This window comes from Ochlerotatus camptorhynchus, unplaced genomic scaffold, assembly GCF_037179485.1.
Source record: "Ochlerotatus camptorhynchus isolate MF236.1 unplaced genomic scaffold, CSIRO-AGI_Acam_v1.1 ptg000180l, whole genome shotgun sequence".
NCBI classification, from domain to species: Eukaryota; Metazoa; Arthropoda; class Insecta; order Diptera; family Culicidae; genus Ochlerotatus; species Ochlerotatus camptorhynchus.
In genome coordinates, this window is record NW_027040670.1 from 631,917 (window position 1) to 650,245 (window position 18,329).

The 18,329-nt window shown below is 37.2% G+C and overlaps 1 protein-coding gene and 1 pseudogene across 1 annotated transcript; one reads left to right on the forward strand and one right to left on the reverse strand.

Annotated features, from left to right (window-relative positions):
- The first annotated feature begins 4,365 nt into the window (after window positions 1-4,365).
- LOC135701951 (uncharacterized) lies at window positions 4,366-6,506 on the forward strand (annotated as a pseudogene).
- Window positions 6,507-12,677: 6,171 nt separating this feature from the next.
- LOC135701916 (zinc finger protein ZFP2-like) lies at window positions 12,678-15,497 on the reverse strand. Its single transcript, XM_065222864.1, has 3 exons — window positions 15,296-15,497; window positions 13,895-15,238; window positions 12,678-13,737 (listed from the first exon to the last, which is right to left on the reverse strand). Exons 2-3 carry the CDS (start codon window positions 15,224-15,226, stop codon window positions 12,736-12,738), a joined length of 2,334 nt encoding a protein of 777 aa, XP_065078936.1. The 5' UTR covers window positions 15,227-15,238; window positions 15,296-15,497; the 3' UTR covers window positions 12,678-12,735.
- Window positions 15,498-18,329: the final 2,832 nt, after the last annotated feature.

Here is an 18,329-nt window from a genome sequence, read left to right on the forward strand (position 1 = left end):
TACCATAGAGGTAACTCTAAGACCACTGGGTCCCGAAGAAAATCATTATTATTTTTGGCTCACTCAGTACCAGAACAACGGTCCCAAGCAGTCCCAAGCTATTTCACTCACCCCTGCATGTTCTGCATGAATCCACACACCCCTGATGTTATCTGTCAAACTTTCATAGCGAATCAAAACAAACATAGTGTAGTAATAGAATTTCAAGTAGAATAGGGTACGTTAATCGTTTGCTTGGGACCAATAGGCTACTAAAGTGGTGAGCCAATTTAAAATCGTTAGTTTCGTATTGATTGTTGCTACTACTGGCTTGTACCACATGGCAACACTACTAATGGATTGTACTAGAATGTTTTGGTTCTATTTCTTTCACTCTACTCAAAACTGAAATGCATAAAAAAAAATGACAAAATGATACACTCTTTGCACACTGTCAAAGATCATATTGCACACAAAACCAACTATGTTCAAATCAAAACAAAAATACTATCCCATCTGGTGGATGATGGCAAAAGCTTCTAAGAAAATTCTATTACAGCGAACCACATTATTTTAATTGATTTCTTCGCCAGTTAGTCGTCTGTCACTTCGTTTGTGGTAGTGGTTACTAGAAATACTCAGAGGAAGAGATGGGCGGAGAAAACAAAATACAATTCGGCAGCAGGGATTTGTACCTAAATAATCTTGCAACCCTTGCTAGAAGCTACACTCTAAAAAATCTTCACGTCCGATTTACGTGAAATATCACGTACCTGATCTGTATTTAGAAAATCTCAAATGTTACGTTACGTTAGTAACTTTGATCTGCATTACACGTCATGTCCACTAAAAATGTTGGTGAAATTGACCGTATATTCACGTTAACATATTTAGTGTATTTGTGTTTGTGTGTTTGGGACTTCGATATTTCCGTGAAACGAGATTTACGTGATTTTCAGGTACGCAAAAAAATCAATATGGCGTCACCGAGCGTTGTGGAAGACCTCTTCAAAGTTTCAAAATTCCTCAGCGCTTGTTGCAAATGTTGGACGGTAATTAGATTCTTTTATATTAATTTATTTATGATTATATGTAGCCTTTTTTAGTTTTATAATTTCAGACGGTGACATCAGCATTTTGAGTCTGCAACAAGTGTTAATATTTTGTCAGAAATAAAAAAAACTCATACACGTTTCTACCTTATAATAATCAATTAGTCAATATTGTACAATTTTATGAGTAGATATAAGTATTAATTTAAACACGTGAAATTTATATCTTCCCGATAAAATTGCATAATATTGACTCGTTCTATACATACTTCCGATTGTTATCATTAAAAATTCACATACAAATTACATAAAAAGTATTTTAAACCAAACGGAATGTCACGTAAAAGTTACCAGATGTCCAGTAGTTTTCACCCCCATATCACGTAAGCAGTACGTGGAAATCAGGTCTTATTTACGTTATTAGTCACGTAGATAATTGAAGCTGAATTTTGATTGGCTACGTGCAATTTCGGTATAAGTTACGTGAAAAATAGGGTGGACGAAAACCACCTATGTTTTCACGTCAATCGGACGTGAAGAATTTTCAGAGTGTAGCATTTCACATGACTTTTATTTTTGATTCGATTTACGTGCAAAATAATAATTGGCAATGGCAATATTTTGCACATTGCTTGTTGCTATTAGTTGACCAACTAAGATCAATCAATCAATAGAGTAAGAATATTGTTTTTTATTAAAAAAAACTAGTTGAATTTGAGAAGCACACGAAACATAAAGGTGATTGAATTTCTGTTCGATTTTTATCTAGAAGAATAAGAAATCCTCGGAAAAATTCTAATGGGAATGTTCGATTGGCTCAGATTTTGACAGTTCATTTGGCTCAAACAAAACATTCCTTCCGCTTATCTCTCCCTATAGCAAACCCCACACGCATCAATATATTGACGCGAAGGGGAATTATTGACAATACTATTGATGACGCGAGTTCAGAAATATTGTCAATCTCGATGTATTGACGTCAATATAGAATTTTTTGACAATACTAATCGTCAATAAAAGCAATCGTGTAGGGTTCACTTATGAGTATTTCTAGTGGTTACCATGGGACTGTTTTCAGTGTAGTTAAAATATGGACGACTGTCACCAAAAAATTAAAAAAAAAGCTGTTCCAATTGAGCAAATCTGTGCATTTTGACGGTGCGATTAGAACAACTTTTGGCAGACGTCCATACTTTTTCGTTTGTCCGTAACTCGATCTGTCAAATGAGCGATCAGATCTGTCAAACGGGCGATCAGATCTGTCAAAGAAGACCAATGTCCTGGTTCACGATATGACGCGATCGGATGAGTAGATAGCGGTTTAACATATTTTAAATATGGCGTATTGGGCAAGAATTTGAATGCAGCTTCTATGTGCTGTCAAGTTGGTTTGTCGGTGTGTAGGGCTTTAAGTTCCCCCCGTTCGACCACTGTCGTTTATGCTCGCCCTTTTGCGCATCCACAAACTTCACCTTCTCTTCTTGCATCTTACTATAAAAATTATTAGTAGGTATAGTATCTCATAGTTTAATAATTTCGAAAAGTAGTATTTTAGCTGTAATGAGCTTGTTTAAGCTAGAGTCGGTGTATAATGAGTCACGCCAAGAGAAAAACAGTTGAACTCGCATCACGGCTTTCGAAAGATTCCCTTTCTTTTCACTTGGCAACAGAGGACTTCTGCATCAACTTCAAATGACTTCTAGCGAAGAAAAAAAACTAAAGTCTGTAGTACATCATTAAATTAGTGATTTTGTCAATTTATCTTAACGAAAAATAGTAGAAATTCTCATTACTGACAATTACAAAACGTATCGCATGACAAATGTAATGCTCCCGGCGTGTTTATGATCATTTCTTCGATTATATTTTATATTTAATTGCAATACCTTTCGTGGACCTTTCATAGCATCGTAATGCTTGTTTACTTTGCACGATAGGTAGCCGGTTTGACAGTTCAATAGGTAGACTTGGCTTCGCTCTTGGCGTGACTCATTATACACCGACTCTAGTTTAAGCCTGTTCTCTGGCATCTTGCTCTAGAAAAAAATCAACTTCAGGAGACTTTACAACGCACAACACAATCTTTTTTGAGCTGTGCGCGTGCATCCAGACGATCCCTGGCTCATACAAAATTTCCCAAACTTCTAGGCAGTTCACTGGATTTCTACTGGTTTTCTGAACTTGTACAAATTTCCTATCACTTATAAAATGTTTCCTTAACAATCTACAAGATTCTCCTAATTTCTAGAAAATTCCCTTAACTTCTACGTAAATGACGTTTACTAGTTACCACCCGAACTTTGATATAATACAATATTTTGTAACGGCGCCAGTGGTGTAGTGGTAAGCGTGATTACCTCTCACCCCAGCAGGCCTGGGTTCAATCCCAGTCGGCGCCGCCGGGATGTTCTGAGGCATAACATCTCTGATCATGCCTTCCTTCGGATGGGAAGTAAAGCCGTTGGTCCCCGATTCATGAGTTGATGGGACGATAGGTAGGGTCCAGGTGTGGGAGCTGCCTTCCTGGCACGTCGGTAGCATTGGTGCTCAGCACGGAAAACAAAATCGACGGAAAAAACAAACCAAAGGAAAAAAAATACAATATTTTGAGATTTTTTCTTCTGCCTAAGAAAAGTAGCAAAAATTTGTGTATTTCATAAAAAAATAGTAATTTGTTGGTTTAGTTTTGTGGAATAGTTGGTAGAAAGTCACACGAAAGCTGCTTGACGGACCACTTTTGATATTTTTTCAAGCTATCATTATTCTACCTATCTATGACCTTTTCCGAATTTCAGAAAATAAAGTCAAGCTTTTCTACGTTCCCAGAAAACTTCCAGAGAGTTCATTGATTATTTTTAAAGTAAGGTCTTTGACACACTACTGAGAAGTACCCTAAACTGATACTAAGATCCCTGCACTGAAACAAATGTTGTAGTAACAACAAATAGCAAATTATTTTTAGAAATACCATTAACAGAATCAGTCAATATAAAGAAATATATTGTTGAAAATACAGTAAATGTTGAAAAAAGTACTATTCACCAATGCAGTTTGTCATAGTCATTTTCGCAGTTTCTTTGTATTCAAATTGAACTCATTTATGTAGTGAAATTTACTATGACATGTATTCTTGCTCAACGCATTGTTGTCAGGTTCACCATACACATAGTAAAAACAAACACAAAATAGCGATAATTTGTACCGCCAAAATTGTCCCTTGCTCATGATCCGACAAACGAGGCTCATGACAATGCCATATTGAATAGTCATTTTATTTTGCAAGTTGCTCGATACGGTTTGTGTTTTTTATCTAGTTTTAAATCCTGTTTTAATTATGGACGCTAACGGTGAAGAAAAAGTGGAAATTATAATCGATGAGATTCTAGCAGATCCAGCACTAGTTGAAGGTGGTTCTCATATTATGAATGTTGTTTACCTTTGCTTAATGTTTCTAAATTATGCTTTCTACATTCAGAACATGATGAAATTCCAGAATTTCGTTCACTTATTGTGAATAAGTGGGGATTGGATGCATCCGTGTATTCAATCTTAATCGGTGAGTTCCCGTTTGCATATTTTACACTACGCTCATGGAAAGCTTTCTAGTCCGGGTGTTTTCTAGTTGGAAGTTCGGGAGTTGAAACAAAACCCATCTTCATGAAATTTTATTATCTATATTTGGAAATGATCTAATTATGTTTTGTATGAAGAACTTTGATACTTCCAACTTTTATATTCCCTAATAAAGATGGGTTGAAGCTGTCTACAGAACAGCATGATGGTTGTAATTTTGTTTCTATAGGACACGGCGTAACAGTCGAATATCTAAAGGATATCGATGAAGTGGCGTTGCAAGAGATTTTTTCTGTTGTTAAGTGGACGGGCCATGAGTATGCGCTCAGAAAGAAGTTACAAAATTGGTATGAAAATACATTGTACCAAAAGGACGTTACCCTGGAGAGGGCCTGCCTTCCTGGCCCGTCAAGACACCCTCTATTATCTACATCGGTAACGAAAAACCTTCTAGAGGACATACTTGAGAGGAACGAAAAAGGAAAGATTGTCCGGCATTACCACGACAAGCATCGTCGATTGGACTCGCAGCACAGAAAATATCTGACCCACATCATAGTAGACTACTACATTGCAAATGAACGCTACTTTACACTTACTGATATGGCCAAATTTGCGCAGTGCATCGCAGAGCGGTTTCCTCCAGAATTGGCTGTAACTGAAGCTTAATTCAGTCTAATGTTAATAACCTTACCATTTCATTCAATTATCTCTATTACAGGAAATCTACTATAATCCTCGAGACTGTACGATTGGAAAAAAAAACATCCCACTGGACTCATATATGACCGCTTTCATAACCGGAACAAAAAATCTTTGTTGGAAAAGCAACAACATCGAAATACAGACATCGATTATTGGAAGATTATCAAGGCGAAGGCGCTACTTCTATCTGGTGAAGGTAATTTCTGATTTTATTTACTTAACTTCATTTATTTTTAAATAGTCTACCAGCAGATATCGAAAAACAGAATTCTTTCAAAAATTGGCTCCGAAATAATCAACAACCGGCTGAGAGAGTCTCAAAGTTTTGGGAAGAATCATTTTTGTTACGCATACGAACCATTGTGCAGGATACAGACGGAGACAAGACAAATGTACTAAAGGAGTGGCCAAGACTAATGGATGAAAATGGATACTTGCTGGTTGTATTTTATTGAACGTAATAAAAAAAACATGATTTAATCTTTAATCGTTTTCAGATCGACGCAGACTTTGATGTTATCTACGGAAAACTGAATAATCCTACCAATATTTTTGACGCTTGGAAAGGATTCATTCAACGATTCCTAGCCTATGTAAATCTAAACGGATTAAAGGACGATTATTCCCGACAACTGCTGTCTCATCTTCAAGAAACATCTGTTGCTCAAGGTAGTACAATGAATAAACTTATTTTTAAAGCATACTTTCTTTCTCACTATCGTTTACATTTCAGATACCCGAGATTTCATTTGCTGTACCATTTTCCATGGTGTCATTAAGTCAGTTCGTACATCGTCACGAAAGCTGCCAACGATTCTTCAAGCGCAAACCGATATGTGTTTTGCATTCAAAACAGAAGAAGAATTTTTGGAATCAGTAGACAATTTGCGTGAGGAACTCAAAGCGAATGATTTTCAATTCTCACCTCGCATCTTCTTGGTTGGAGAGATCAACAAGCTGATAGGGTTCTATGTAGTAAACGCGAAGCTCCAGTTTAAGCTACCATCATTCTTGCGCTGCGTGGATCTAGTAGTGAAGCTAAAGTTCGCTTTGAATTACAACTTCCCTGAAAGCTGCGAGTTACTTTGGTGCTTCATTGCAAAATACTTCTACAAGATCAACTATACGCGGAAAGTAATGAACAGCCAACTTCTACAACTTTTCGCATTTTTGGAGAACCGCGAAACAACAGCATGAACTGTTTTTTGTGTAAAATTCCATTCGGGACGATTCCAACTTTCTTCGATCATTTGATGATTTACCATGGCACACCTACCGTCTTCAAATACACGTGTACAGCATGTGTACCCTCTACATCGTTTCAAAACGTGCATCGTTTCAAAAGACACATCAATACCTACCATTCCGGATTATTTCATTCGAATAATGCTACCGATAATGAAACAACTTACGCCAATATCGAAATCCCAATCATCACAGAAAGCGACATCGACAGAGAAGAATATGTGGACACTACAAGCATGAACGACATGGATACGTCCGGAATTGTGAATGAAGAAAAAGAGAAAACTACGATCAGTGAAAGTGATACTCTAGATATAAGAAATAAGTTAAGGGAAACGTTTTTAAACTTCACGTTAGATTTACACAGCAAATCAAACTATACGAGAAAAGATGTCATCAACTTACAACAATGTATTACCGATCAAATAGTTAAACTAATATGCGACACATTACTTACAGTAGCACCAATTGTTCATAGTAATGAAAACATCAAAGAGTTGATCAATGATATATACCAACCATTTCAATTCATAGGCACTGAACAAAAATTCAACAAGACACTGCATAGCATAAATCTAAAAGATACATTACAACCCGCATAAATCACAACCATAAGGTTACCACATTGAGAATGGTTCAGTCAACTTTAATCGAACCATACCTAGATAAAGTTTTGACCATATTGATTAAGGTTTTCGAAGACCTAACCATACGAATAATGGGTGGTTAAGAACGTTCACCATACGAAATCTCACTTTTTCCCATACATTTTTTGCAGAGAAACTATAGCCTAACCACATCAGAAAAGGTTCAAGTTGGAAATGTGAAACCTATTTCCATTAATGTTCGAATAAGGTAGTACGTTTTAGAACCAACCATTGTTGTTAACTTCAATATATACTATGAACGGGTAGAAACGACCATACTTATTGACGTTATAATACTGTCGTAGTTTATGTGGAATTCAGCAGATATTGTTTGTTCTTTAATTTTAATGTGGTTTACAATATTGCTTTTTGTGAATACCTCTCCCTTCACTTGGGAATTGTTTTTATTGTTCTTCATATAAACAGAGCACTAAAAGAAATACACCCTGAAATACGAACCTTCATTCTATTTGAACCTGCTTCGATTTCCTGTTTGGGTTAATGTGAGCCAGAAGAATCAAAATTTCCAACCCATGTAGACCGCTGTTTCTTATCCATGATGGCTGGGATTGTCAAAGGCCCTAGATATTTTTATAGGAAATACATGCTTTTTTAGAAATACTTTATACTTTAAGCTGGTATTACTTACGTTATTCATTTTTCTCTACGATAAAACAGGTTTTCCATTTGGAGTAAAGTTTTAAAAATAAAATAATAAAGCATAAAAAACACCGTGAACTCATGGCCGCCGTTCCAAAGAAAAGCATTTTCCTCTGTTTGTGCCAGTTGTAAAAACATAAAGCAACCATAAGCGAAACACGTAAGCATTGTACAAGTTGTATACAACTTTTATTCGTAATGTTTTGAAACAGTTCAATATAGTTTCGTAAAGTTGATCAACCGTAACAAAATGTAGCTGGAACATACCAGAAACTGTAACAGTATAAATTAATGTTTCTTTTCTGTTTATTACATTCCATAAACCATAACAAAACTATTTTGTATAAAGTTAATATAGTTAGTAAGGTTTCAGTGAAGTTTGAACTATTCTAGAAATGGTTCTTTTCTATGCGGGAAGTGATCAACTATGAAGATGAGGATGGAAGTATAATTTCTAAAGGATGTCTTATGCCGATCAAGCATCAGTTCAAACTATTTTTTGAAAGTGGAGACGTGTTCAACGAAACAATTATGCATATGAGTTCTTTGGAGAAGAGTAATGTTATAACAAACGTCGTCAATGGTACGTTGTGGAAAAATGTAAAAGAAGAGTTTGCGAGTAGATTTGTAATTCCCTATTTTTTATACTCTGACGAAGTTGAGATGAACGATGCTATTGGAGCCCACTCTGGTACTCACAAGGTGACAGGATTATACTATAATTTTCCTACAATCCCTACACATTTTTTATCACGATTGGAGAACTTGTTTGTTGCTGGTTTCATAAAAGCGTCTGACTTAACAAAACTAGGCCCATCCCAGGCTTTGAAAGATTTAATTGACGTGTTCATTGATGTAGAGCAAAACGGTATTGAATTGGATATTAACGGAAGTAAGATTTATGTCTATTTTGTTCTAATGGGTATCTTAGGAGATAATTTGGGAATAAATACGTTAATGGGATATGCTACATCCTTCAGTGCGTTGCTCTATTGCAGATTTTGCACAATGAATAAATATGAATCGCAAACGAATGTAAGGCTTGACTTTCATCAAAACCGAAACAAAAGCAATTATGTTATTGACGTTCAAAAACCATTTAAAGAATCAGGTATAAAAGAAGAGTCTACATTCAATAAATTAAAGCATTATCATGTGGCTGAATTTGTTTGTGTTGATTTAATGCATGATTTTTATTCTCATGGAATTTGTAACTATGACATGTATCTTGTTTTATCTTACATGATCAAACATTTGAAAATTTCCTTGAAAACCATTAACTACCGAATTCAAATGTTTGATTGTAAAGAAACAGAAAAAAGGAATACGTTTAAAACAATTACTAAGGAACAAATCAAATCAACTAATTTTAAAATGACAGCAAGAGAAATGATGTTCTTTGTGCATTACTTTCCTTTAATTTTTGGTGAATTAATACCAGAAAATGATAAAGTATGGAATTTTGTTTTATCGTTGGTTGAGTTAGTGAACATGATTTTGCTTCCTAGATTTAACGATGAACTTCTCTGTACTTTAGAAGAACAAATAATTTGTCACCACACGCTGTACAAAGAAATATTTGATGAACATCTTAAACCAAAGTACCACATACTGCTTCACTATCCTCAGACAATTAAACAAATAGGCCCTCCGCGATACACATGGAGTTTCCGTTTTGAAGCATTCCATCAAGTGTTTAAGAAATATTGCAGAAACATAACATCTAGGCGTAACATATGCTTTACACTCTGCACGAAAGCTAACTTAATTTTTATGCAGAATATACGAAATTTGAATCATTTCAAGGACCCTTTAGTGTACGAAAATACTGTTAGCTTGAGGCTTATAGATTTACCTTATTTTTCATCGTTAAATTTAACAAGTAAGCTACTAACTTCAGGCTTTAAAGCTTCCTGCACTGTAACCTACAGAGGCACAGAGTATAGAGTTGGTCAATTTTTAACAAAATCAACCATAAATATGAATGCCATAGAACTACATCAAATCAAAGATTTACTAATCTCAAACAATGCTTTAAATGTTGCATGTCAACAATGGCAGATCCAAGAATATTCAACCCACTTTGCATCCTTTAAAGTGAACAGCTGCATGTCACTATTTCATATACTCCATGTAGACCTATTTGATGGACCTCCAATTCATATTTACAATGTTCAGGGAAACAGTTACATTAGACTTAAGAAATTCTTTATGTAATCAATTAAATGTCATATTATATAAGCATACTTGAATAAATAAGTTTCAAAATCAATAAAAAAGGATAAATTATAAATCGTAAAACGAAATCAAAAACATTAATTTTTCTATACCAAGAAAAACAACCCTTGTTTTAAAATATACCATACTTCACAGTTAAGCTTACTTTAAAAACGTGCTGGTTTTAAACGCAACTGATGGTTAAACCATAGAGGTAACTCTAAGACCACTGGGTCCCGAAGAAAATCATTATTATTTTTGGCTCACTCAGTACCAGAACAACGGTCCCAAGCAGTCCCAAGCTATTTCACTCACCCCTGCATGTTCTGCATGAATCCACACACCCCTGATGTTATCTGTCAAACTTTCATAGCGAATCAAAACAAACATAGTGTAGTAATAGAATTTCAACTAGAATAGGGTACGTTAATCGTTTGCTTGGGACCAATAGGCTACTAAAGTGGTGAGCCAATTTAAAATCGTTAGTTTCGTATTGATTGTTGGTTAAACTATTAACCTGGAATTATTGTCGAGAGCACTATGAAGCATAGTAGTTTTAACTTCAATGCATTGGCATGATTGTCATGGTAAAATACACAACTATCAATTTTAAAAAGAATATCATATGTAGTCTGCACAAATTTAGTGGTGTTATGTATTTGAAACAACCCTACAATATAGTATTGACGAGTGCACGGATGGATTTGAGTTCACTCACTCGACAAAAAGTGACACAACAGCGGGGCCCTGTTTACTAAAAATGAACACATATGTGTTCATTTTTAGTAAACAGGGCCCCGCTGTTGTGTCACTTTTTGTCGAGTGAGTGAACTCAAATCCATCCGTGCACTCGTCAATTATCAACTGCGGAACTGCTCTCAGTGTGAAATTCATGTTGGGTGAATTTTAACGTTTTACCCTTCTTACAAAGAAGGGTATAGATATCACTTGAAAAACCGACTATCGATCCGAGGCCCGGAGGGCCGAGTGTCATATACCATTCGACTCAGCTCGACGAGATCGGAACATGTCTGTGTGTGTGTGTGTATGTAACAAAATGAATGTGCTCACGTTTCTCAGCAACCGCTCAACCGATTTGGACAAACTCGGCGCCAAATGATAGGTCTTGGGGTCCCATTGAACGTTATTGAACGGTTTTGGAATCGGTGAACCGGTTCCGGAGATATGGCCGGAATAAGATCTGATGAATATGGGCCTTCACGCTGGATTTAACGAAAACGTATCAAAACCATCATATACCATTCGACTCAGCTCGACGAGATCGGAACATGTCTGTGTGTGTGTGTGTGTGTGTGTGTGTGTGTACGTGTGTATGTGTGTATGTGTGTATGTGGGTGTGTATGTAACGAAATGAATGCACTCACGTTTCTCAGCAACCGCTCAACCGATTTGGACAAACTCGGCGCCAAATGATAGGTCTTGGGGTCCCATTGAACGTTTTGGAATCGGTGAACCGGTTCCGGAGATATGGCCGGAATAAGATCCGGTGAATATGGGCCTTCACGCTGGATTTAACGGAAAACGTATTAAAACCATCATGCGACACATCAAATTACTACAAAATTCAAAAATAAGATCAATGCAAGTCGTGTTAAGTGTTCCAGACCACATTGGACACACTTGGACATGTTCCGGGTACCACGGGGAAGTTGCTTGAATATGAATTGAATTAAAACCCATTAAATCACATTAAAATACGATGATAAGGTGATTGGTAGCCTCACCAAATAGACTACACCCGGATATATTCTGGGTACCCCCAGGCAGTGGCGTAGCGTCACTGGATGACACGGGGGTGGGGGGCTTGGTCACTGATAATGACAATAAAATAAATAAACTTGAATAAGTAAGAAGGGTCTGATCACACCATAGGTGGATAAATTCGGGTTTTTTTTTAGCTTCTACGAAATTCTCCGAAGTTTGATATACTTCTACAAAGTTTCCTCGGCCGAACCCTAGTTCTGACTACTTAATACTCGGGGAACATAATTTTTCATCTTAGTCCTTGTTAATAGTAACAAGACTTGCTCCATCGAGGATGATCTTGAAACCTCGCTTGAAACAAGAGAAAAATGGGTTAGTTGCTAAGGGGCTGTTCATTAACTACGTAGACATTTTTTTTGGGATTCTAGACCCCCTCCCCCTGCGTAGACAATTCTCCATACAAAATTTTTAAAATTTGTATGGGCAGTGGAGAATTGCCAACCCCCCCCCCCCCCCCCCCTAAACTGTCTACGTAGTTTAGGAACAGCTCCGGATTCCGATTTTGAATGACAAAGCGGCGCGCTTTTGGAGGGTGCTCTTGCTCTTCAAAGGGTATAAATAGCGAGACCTTTCAATTAGAATCGGTTTCTTGCGATAAAGGGAAGAATTACAACTGTATTTAAACCGAATACCTACTTCATCATTTCTCAATAAATAGTGATGGAGTAGTAATAGGACACGGGATCTAATACAATAGATCAAATTAATGGTCGCAGCCAAGGATAGCATTTGACTTCCAATTGCATACTTTAGTGTGTGAATGAAGTAACAAAACAATATTATAAGTCATACATCGTTAATGCGGACGTGTCTCGGACTCAACCCCGAGCTTTTATTTTTATTTTCATCAGTTGTTACTATCATCAAATATATTACATATCAACACTGTCTTTAGCCGATTGCTGCAGAATAAAAAAGTTCTGTGAACTTATCATGTCCGCCGTCACAAGAATAGCTTCCTTTCCATCAGACGTGTGGATGATTCGAGGAAGTTGAAGTGGTTTTGACACCGGTGCAGCCAACGTTAGGGTAACTAGCTGTGATTCTCCGGTATTCGCGATCACTTGAGGTTCTGGGTTTTCCTCTGAATTTGGTTGATTCTCGACAGGTTGTACTACGTTATGCGATTCAACATGTTTACTGTGGGAATTTCGATCAGGAAACGTTTCACTACAAATTGAACAGGCGTGCGACTTCTGAAACGACGTTTTCGCATGAGTTCTTGCATGGATGACCATATGCCGCAGTCGATTGAACCGTCGTCCGCACACTTCGCAGTTGAATCGCTTTTCTGCAGTGTGAACCGCTCGGTGGCCATAGTATGTAGATGAAGTCTTGAATGTTTTCGAACATACTTCACACTCGTAGGGCCTGCGACCGGTATGGGTATTTTCATGGTCAATGAAATCCCTTAACTGACCAACGCGAAGCCCACAATAGCTGCATTGGTAACGCTTGCGATGTTTTCTCATATGAGAGTGATAGCTAGATGCATTCGGCATCTGCTTATCACAGGCCTTACAATGGTAATCTCTTTTACCATCTTTGGAGGATGCCGTATTAATTTTCCGAAAGCTCTTTTCTTTAGATATGGTAGGTGTCTCAAAATCGTGGCTCGCCATGGCATGTCGCTTCAGTTCAACATTCGATCGAAATTCTTCCCCACAGCTTGCACACCGGAACGGTTTCTCTGTACCATGCAGACGACGTTTGTGTACGACCAAGTTGGATATCCGATTAAAAGAAGCTGGACAAAAGGGACACTTGTTTGGTTTTTCTTTCGTGTGCACTCGCATATGTAGTTTCAATTCGTATCCAGACGAAAGCTGTTTTCCACATAGTTGACACTTCATCGACTCTGGATTTGTGTGGACCTAGCAATAGAAATATGGTTGACACATTAGCAGCTCCTTTGGTAATAGAAACTGAGCAGAAACTGTTTTCAGTTAATTTTTAGTTGTTGCAGCTTGATTCAGAATCAGTTTGTGCTACTTTGGCACACTATTTAACTCTAAAGTTCATTAAATTTACCTTAAAATGATGCTGATGTCCTCTGAGGGAATGGGAAATCTTCCCACAAATCTCGCACGTGAAAGGACCACTGTTTTCGTGGCTATTTTGTTCATGCAAAAGCCGGGTACTGTAGGTGGAAAACCTGACGTCGCACGACCTGCATTTCAATGGTTTCTGATGCATTAGAAAGTGCTTATTCAACGAAGCCAGTGTTTTGATGGTTATGGCCTGAGATGTATACTGCTCACAGTTGAACGGTAGCATAACAGTATGTTCCGGTAAATGTCGTTCGAAATCCTCGTTCGATTCATGCTCCTGTTGACAGATGAAACATTTATGTTTCGCATTTTTCAATTTTTGAACGACATCACGAACATTTTTTCGTTCAACCCGTTCTTGTGCCGTTACAACCCGTTCCTTATTGGTTCGCAGTGGATTACGCACAGATTGAACGGAAGTAATGGTTTCATCTTGTGTATTTGCCAGTTCCACTGCCAAAAATTCAATTTCTTCATCTTCTTGCTGATCAAGATATTCCACGGACGAGTCAAAATTTGGAGATGGACCTTTGCATTCTTCTGTTTGCTCTTCTGAATGGATCTCGCTATTTTCATCATTATTTGTTTGGACAATTTCTCTCAGTTGGTGAAGTTTGGAATCATACTTCTTCAAGATGGTTTCGAACTGAGACCACCGACATATTTTCATGTCATGACCTAAAATCCACTGAAGCTTCTCATCCGCTTGTCGTACATTCATCAGAAATAGTTTCATTTTCATATCCTCGTATACTTTTATACTATTATCTATTCGAATGGCACTGTCGGTATCGTGTTCATAAATGTTGTAGAAGTGAAGCACGTTGTTATTTTGATAATGATGCCACCTTTCCAGGCAAAGTTTTTCGCTTATCTGTTGACTAAAGCTATCGAAATCAAGGATCAATTCTTCCATTAGGCCATCGACGGGCTCGAGATGTTCTTCGTATAAAACATCTTCGTATTGTTCATCCTCGCCCAAAGAGTTCCCTTGAGTTTCGGTTTTCCTAGGTCTACCCCGCTTGACAATCGGTCCCTTGTTAGACAGATTTTCGAAAATCGATGGCACAGCTTCTGGTTTAAGCTTTGCTGGTTTGTCGTAGCGTACTATATCCTCCGGTTGGAAGTGATTAATACAGATACTTGCCGTCCTACCAGGCTGCCAGTCGTTTCCCCTATTAAGTGCCCGTAGCCAACTATCTCGAAGATGCTTTTCCTCGGGGAACTTGAATGTGCTGATAGTAGACTGACCTTTACGTAGTACTGCATCGTAATTGGAGCTACACTTAGGCACGCAACATTTGCGTCCCATCCTAGCTGGGGCCTATGATTTGTTGTAGTATTAAATAAATGTGGTACGCACAAATTTCGTTCTATTTACCTATTTAATGTTCGAATGCGCTGTATTGAATTTTCGTTCACCAGTCGTTTATTTTTTACTCTTCTTAAACGAATGTTATCATCATTCTATTTTGGGGAACTTGGTAATTATTTCTGTAATTGTCAGATTTTTAGTTGCGCAAATAATCAATAGTTTATTGATTTAATAACTAATTGAAAATAGAATAATAGTTCACTTTTACCACCAGCCTCTATAAGCTTCGTAAGCAGCTGAGTTTATTTTGATGCCTTTATTTACAAACATTGTGAACCGGTTCGCCGTTTGATGTTTATGGATCTGCTCATAATTTTTTGCTACACTGAACCAAAACATCATCCTTTGATCGAATGGTTATTGCTTCACCGAAGCCCTATTACCTAAAGAGCCTGAATTTATAAAGAGGCGACATCTTATCCATTTGACAGGTCTTCTGCTCGATTGGAATGACTTTTCCTATGACTTTGACAGACAATCGATTGTTTCAATTTTGACAAATCGTCTCTTTATAAATTCAGGCTCTTTACTATTACCACAAACGAAGTGACAGACGGAGCGGCTCGGAAACTTTGGTGACGCACCTGCTATTGCAATTTTTCAGTGTACCACATGGCAACACCACCCTAATAAAAAATAACCATAAACGAACGATAACCCAAATCATTGAACTATTCCACAAATGGTTTGGATGATACCCAGAACACGTCGTTAAGCAAATTAACCATACAATTTTTATTAGGGCACTACTACTGGCTTGTACCACATGGCAACACTACTAATGAATTGTACCACATGGCAACACTAAATGTACTAGAATGTTTTGGTTCTATCTCTAAACTGAAATGCATAAAAAAATGACAAAATGATACACTCTTTGCACACTGTCAAAGATCATATTGCACACAAAATCAACTATGTTCAAATCAAAACAAAAATACTAGCCCATTTGGTGGCTGATGGCACAAGCTTATATGAAAATTCTATTACAGTGAACCACATTATTTTAATTGATTTCTTCGCCAGTTAGTCGTCTGTCACTTCGTTTGTGCTATTACCAACAATCAATTCGAAACTAACGATTTTAAATTGGCTCACTACTTAACTAGCCTATTGGTCCCAACCAAATCGATATAGGGTACGTTAAGTCTAGTCAAAATTCTAGTACAGTACTAAACAATGTTTGTTTTGATTCACTATAAAAGTTTGACAGATAAAATGAGGGGTTATTGGATTTTCCTATGTTTCGAGGGGTGAATCGATTTGCTTGGGACCGAAGATAGTACACTGAACCAAAACATCCGCAATACTTCGAATGATTATTGCATTGCTCGAGCCCTTTAACAATATGCATTCGAATTTCGGATGATTTTCTTATGGTTGAATTCGTCGTCAGATGATGAACAGCCACATGACTGTCATCCAAATACAGGATGATTTTCGTTTGAAAATTAGCTATAAAACATACGGCACTCAGAGGACAAACATTTAAGAATAGTGTGACATGCAAGTGCTTTTAAATAGATTTATAATTTGATTATCTACATTTCTATACTGAATAGCCATAATAAGCCATTCCATTATTGATACAAAATTTTTCCGTGGTGGAGGAAACCTCCTCCACCACGAATTAGCCAAACATTGGTTGTCATGCTTTACCTATGTTGGACACAGCTCTGATAGCGATACATATGCTTCCACCTCGTTTGTCAGCTCAGATCAGCAAATGACGTTCGATAGAATTATTTACATCATCGTTTTGAATGATTTGCGTTATGGGGCTGAACTAATACCATATGCATTTCCATTTAGTATGACAGTCATTCTGCAGAGAACATTACGCATTTCAACTGAAGGCCCTATCCCTTCTCATAACAAGTTTCATCCTGTATTCGAGAGGAAAATCATTTGATTTCAAAACAACCGTCATCCGGTTGCAGCTATCATTCGAAAAAGCGATTTCGGTGTTTTGTTTTGAATGGTCTGAGGTTTCATTTGATCAGAGGATGATGTTTGTGTACAGTGTACCAGAGCTGAGCCAAAAAGTTGAGCAAGTTTCTTCGGGACCTACACGGATAGAAATCTCCTTATACCTTTTGGAAAATTTCTATTGCTGATTATTCATAAAATGTATAAGTCAACTAATAAGCAGATGCCTTGTAAAAAGTTAATGGAGATCATGCGTCAAATGAAATGTATAATCAGTCACACATACCTTTTATGCATTCTAATAGGATCTATGTGGTTTATCTTATGGAATGTATAAGCACAACCCGCATAAACGCGAACCATAAATTGACCTTACCGATAATGGTTATAAATTGTTTATAATCCCTCCTTAACTTTAACTGAAATGGTTTTGGAACCTTACATGAACGTTTGTATGATAAAGTTTTAACCTTTTGTATTATGGTTTTTAGGAAGCGGACCTTACAAATAATGGGTTGTTAAGAACCATTACCATTTCAAATTCTTGTTTTCTCCATACATTTTCGGAAAGAGAACTATATTAGAACGTTTTTACTTATGGTTTGAGAACATTAATGGTTATGGTTATGGTAGTCAGTAAGGCCCATGAATGGTTTTGTAACATCGATCAACTTTATGTGGAATATATCGCGAATTGGTTGCCTGTAAATTAATAATTATCAGTTCGCGATATATTCCACGTAAAGTTGAGCGATAGGGGCCTCATAGCCTAGTCAGTAAAGGCACGGTATTACCAAGCCGGAGGCGGCGGGATCGATTCCCGGTCCGGTCGAGGGAATCTTTCGGGTTGGAAATTTTCTCGACTTCCCTGGGCATAGAGTATCATTGTGCTTGCCACACAATACACAAATTCATGCATTGGTATTGGCATCGAAAGCTCTCAATTAATAACTGTGGAAGTGCATTTAGAACACTAAGTTGAGAGCACGCAATAAGCTAATATGCGCTAAGCAATAAACTTGAAATGCGAATAAGAAGAAGAAGAAAGTTGAGCGATAATACAAAACGATTAATGGACCTTACTGACTACCATAACCATAATCATTAATGT

Bases quoted from the DNA above. Each gene is read 5' to 3' on its own strand.
- LOC135701916 (XM_065222864.1), bottom strand. From the start codon at position 15,226: ATGGGACGCAAATGTTGCGTGCCTAAGTGTAGCTCCAATTACGATGCA. The intron at 13,738-13,894 runs GTAAATTTAATG...TTCTATTGCTAG, and splicing joins GACATCAGCATCATTTTAAG to GTCCACACAAATCCAGAGTC.